This window comes from Nannospalax galili, unplaced genomic scaffold, assembly GCF_000622305.1.
Source record: "Nannospalax galili isolate Female #2095 unplaced genomic scaffold, S.galili_v1.0 scaffold44, whole genome shotgun sequence".
NCBI lineage: Eukaryota > Metazoa > Chordata > Mammalia > Rodentia > Spalacidae > Nannospalax > Nannospalax galili.
The window spans coordinates 7,173,859-7,177,740 of NW_008355789.1; the positions used below are offsets into that span (position 1 = coordinate 7,173,859).

The 3,882-nt window shown below is 39.0% G+C and overlaps 1 protein-coding gene across 1 annotated transcript in view; it reads left to right on the forward strand.

Moving 5' to 3' along the window:
- The window catches only part of Pde3b (phosphodiesterase 3B), a gene marked incomplete at its 5' end in the record, with an annotated part of 143,054 nt that overhangs the window by 132,003 nt on the left and 7,169 nt on the right, over nucleotides 1-3,882 (forward strand). Inside the window, one exon of the mRNA XM_008853547.2 lies at nucleotides 3,569-3,772. Within this exon, the coding sequence (XP_008851769.1) occupies nucleotides 3,569-3,772 (204 nt within the window). The remainder of the gene's footprint in view (nucleotides 1-3,568; nucleotides 3,773-3,882) is intronic.

Here is a 3,882-nt window from a genome sequence, read left to right on the forward strand (position 1 = left end):
TCCATTTCACCATTAAAATAAACAGTTTCATACAGAAAAATTCATTTTCAATACAATTGACACTAAGATGCACATGCATTTCTAATCTCTGTGTATCTGATTATTACTAGTCACGGTTACTTTCTGAGCTCCGTGGCATCTGAGCATGGGTATAAAGTGGTCAAGTAGATTCCAATGGTAATGTTTTTCACATCTACTAGTTATTAAGGAGCAAATTTTTATGCTTTGAAGAATTATTTTTTTATCATTTTTAAAAAATTTTTAATAACTACATGATTAGAAGAAGCATTTCACTACAGCTTTAACATACTCAGTAACACACTCCAGAGCAAGAGTACATCTCTTTCACAAGTGAGTGCAAGTTTCTGGGTTTACAGTTCAATTGATACAGTTATACAATATTGAAGTTAGTATAAGCCCTGTAAGACATAAAATTGAATGAGTTTTTAACCTTTAAAAAAGATCACCATTTCATTTTAGAATATATTGTTCCTTGCAGAAAGACTCATTGTTTTTGCTACTAACACTGAGATGTTGGCACATGCATCTCTAATCTGTATGCATCTGATTATTACTAGTCATAATCGGTTGCACTTGGATTCTTGGTGCCTGTGTATGTCTATTTGGGGTATAAATTTTAAGAAATGGAAATGATGGAAAAGATAGGGCATGGGGATAGGCCAAGATCTGACTAGTGTGAGTTCTCGAAAGGCAGCAGTCTGTGTTGAAGAGGTTCATTGTGTGCCAGATGAAGCTGAACAGGGAAGATAGTTCATCCTGGTGAGACTGTAGAATGCCAGAGGTTTTCTTAAATAATGTTTCATCTTGAGAGGATGAGGAAGCATGTCTATTAAAAAAAACTGTCATATTTTAGGAGCAGGAGATGCAGGATGATGTTGTAATGAACGTCATTAAAATCTCTCAGCTCAGTCTTGCCTTTCTGCACTTTCAAGTGTTCTTTACAAAGGAGAATCGATCTGCTTCTCTCTCAAGCTCCATGATTATGTATTTATTTACTGTCTCCACTCAGCTTATTAACTTTACTGAGGTCCACAAGGAGCACTCTACCACTTAACGCTCTATGTGGATTTTTCCTTCTTGAGTAGTGACGGTTTCTACTCAAGCATTCAGCAATAGATACAGTGGTAGAGGAGAGTCTTTATTAACAGTTCCAGTTCAGTTTTCCTGTCACCAGGCACCTTGGCCTTTCTTTACCCTATGATTTTTCCTGATGCATTTGAAGCTTCTAGTATGGTGACTATAGAGATTCTAATGTTGATCCTGGGTTTTGCCTCCTTTTAATTTTTCTTTAGTAATTTCAAAGGTGGTTTAATGAAGGAATTCAGACCTGACTCTTACTAGTCTAACTTTCTGAGAGTTTTCAAAGCCTGCTAGCTTCATAGAATACTGATTGAATATTGTGGATTTAAAAAAATATTGTGTGTATGATGTGTGGGGTACACCTGCTGTGGTGAGCACATGGAAGTAGGAGGGTGGTGTTTGGGAAGGCCCTTCTCTCCTTCAGCCTTTATGAGGGTTCTGGGGATCGAACTCAGGCTACCAGGCTTGTGTGGTAAATACCTTAACTTGCTGAGCCATCGCAGTGGCCCCTGAACAGTGTGTTTTATTGAGCTGGGAGTTTTATTATTTCTTCCTGATCAGATAAAGCTATTTTGATAGTTTATCAATCTTCATTAAGTTAGAACACAAATTTGTCAACACTATTAAATAGAAATTGGCTCTTTATGGAGTCTTTGAGGTAAAATATTTGTCATTGAGATTTATGATACTTAGAAATTCTGTTAAGATTGATGAGAAGCAATTCTGTGACTCATAACAAAATTTAAATTATCCCACTGTGTAAAATGATCATATGATGATATACAGTTGTGCTTAGATCTAGGCTGTATCTAATTTTCATGGATAACAGATAAAAGAAACTAAGCTTTCAGAATGTCTTACCTGATACTACACACTATTTTTATCTGTCCTTTCATATTAAATAGTAAGCCCCAGGGAAACAAGAACAGAGTTTTTTTTTAAATATTTTTATTGGTTCAAGAATTTCATGCAATTTATTTTTATCATATTCAGACCCCCTCCCCTCTCTCCTCTCCCGCCCCTCCCCACTTTGTGTCCTCCCCACTTCATATCCTCCCAACTTCGTGTCCTCTGTTATTTTTTTGGCTTTTTTTGTTTCTAAAGGACTATTGAGTATAATGTGTGTTTCCCAAATGCTGTTGGGCGTGGGTCTATCCCTTGGAGTTCGGTTGACCTACCAGGTGTCATACCAGTAAACTGACTCTCCTTCTCCCAACATCTATCAGTTGCCAACAGGTCATCAGCTAGGGCTGGGGCTTCCTACCCACTTCTCCCATCCATGCTGAGCCCTTGTCTGGCTTGGGTTTGCACAGGTCTTGTGCATACGGACATAAGTGCTGTGTGGGTTCATATGTGCAGCTACACATATGAACTTGTATTCAGACAGCTCAGTTTCCTTGTATTCCTCCAGCAACTCTGGTTCTTACAGTATTCCCTCCTTCTGCGACGGTCCTTGAGCCTCTGGGGAGAGGGTGCGGTATAGGTGTCCCATTTTGGGTTGAGCACTCCGGTGTCTCTTGATCTCTTATTCTCTGCACATTGACCAGCTGTGGGTCTCTGTGTTAATCACCATCTGCTGCAAGAAGAACGTTCTCTGGTGAGAGCTGAGGGCTGGTCTAATCTATGGTATAAAATAAGTCATGGTGAGTCAGTTTAATACTGTGTGTTTAGCAGCATCAAAGTAGCAGGTTCTCCCCTATGGCCTGTGACCTCTAATTTTTAATTTTTAAATCCTTGGCCTTTAGCACAACTTGATATGGAAGCTATTTTAATAATTACTGTTTCTGCAGTATCTTGAAAATTGCTTAATTTTTAGAGGTAGAAGAAGCTATAGGCATTCTGTATTTTACTGGTTTTGAGTCTATCGCTGAGTCCTAGAGTACTCGAGGAGGGCCCTCCCGGCCTTCACTGGTATGAGGCAGAAAAAAGTGAGCAGTTCTTACCATTTAAACCAGCTGGAGATTTGTTAGTTTACTTGTTTCATTATTAGTTCTGACCTTCTGGGTACCATGTCAGGATGGGAATACAGACTATGCCCTCAGACATGCAGGTCTCCAGCCTACTCTGGACAGTACTTCCTCTTGTTCAGTAACTCCATGTAGGCTATGTAACAAAGGTGCCCCTAAGCCTGCTCTTTATCATCAGAAGTTCTGTCTGAGGTTTGCGAATTGAAGAGGTCCACTTCCAAACACCACTTCTCCATTTCATGGGAGGCATGGTGGTATCTGAGAGTGTGTGAGGGCAGACCCTTTCCTTCCACAGTATATACACTGGAAGGAAAAGTGTGACTCTACACTTCAGTCTACTTACTTGTAAGATCATCACAACCTTTTTTCACAGGTAGTAAAACCCTGGTAATCTGCCTCGGATGTGGTAGGCACTTGCTGTGCTCTGACCTGCTGCTAAGGTGAGTTGCTAAGGTTCATGCCTTGAGGTTCTTGTCTCAGTGTTCTTTATTCTTTTTTAGGCAGTTCTGTATAATGACAGATCTGTTCTGGAAAACCATCATGCTGCATCAGCTTGGAACCTGTATCTTTCTCGCCCAGAATACAACTTTCTTCTGAACCTGGATCATGTACAATTCAAACGCTTCCGTTTTTTAGTTATAGAAGCAATCCTTGCCACAGATCTTAAAAAACATTTTGATTTTCTTGCTGAATTCAATGCCAAGGTTTGTTATATATATAAGTAGGGCCTGATTTTAAAATGTTGTTAGTGTTTGGTAAAAAGTGGCTTTATAACATTTACAATTTAAAGTTTATATATATTTATAATTTATTA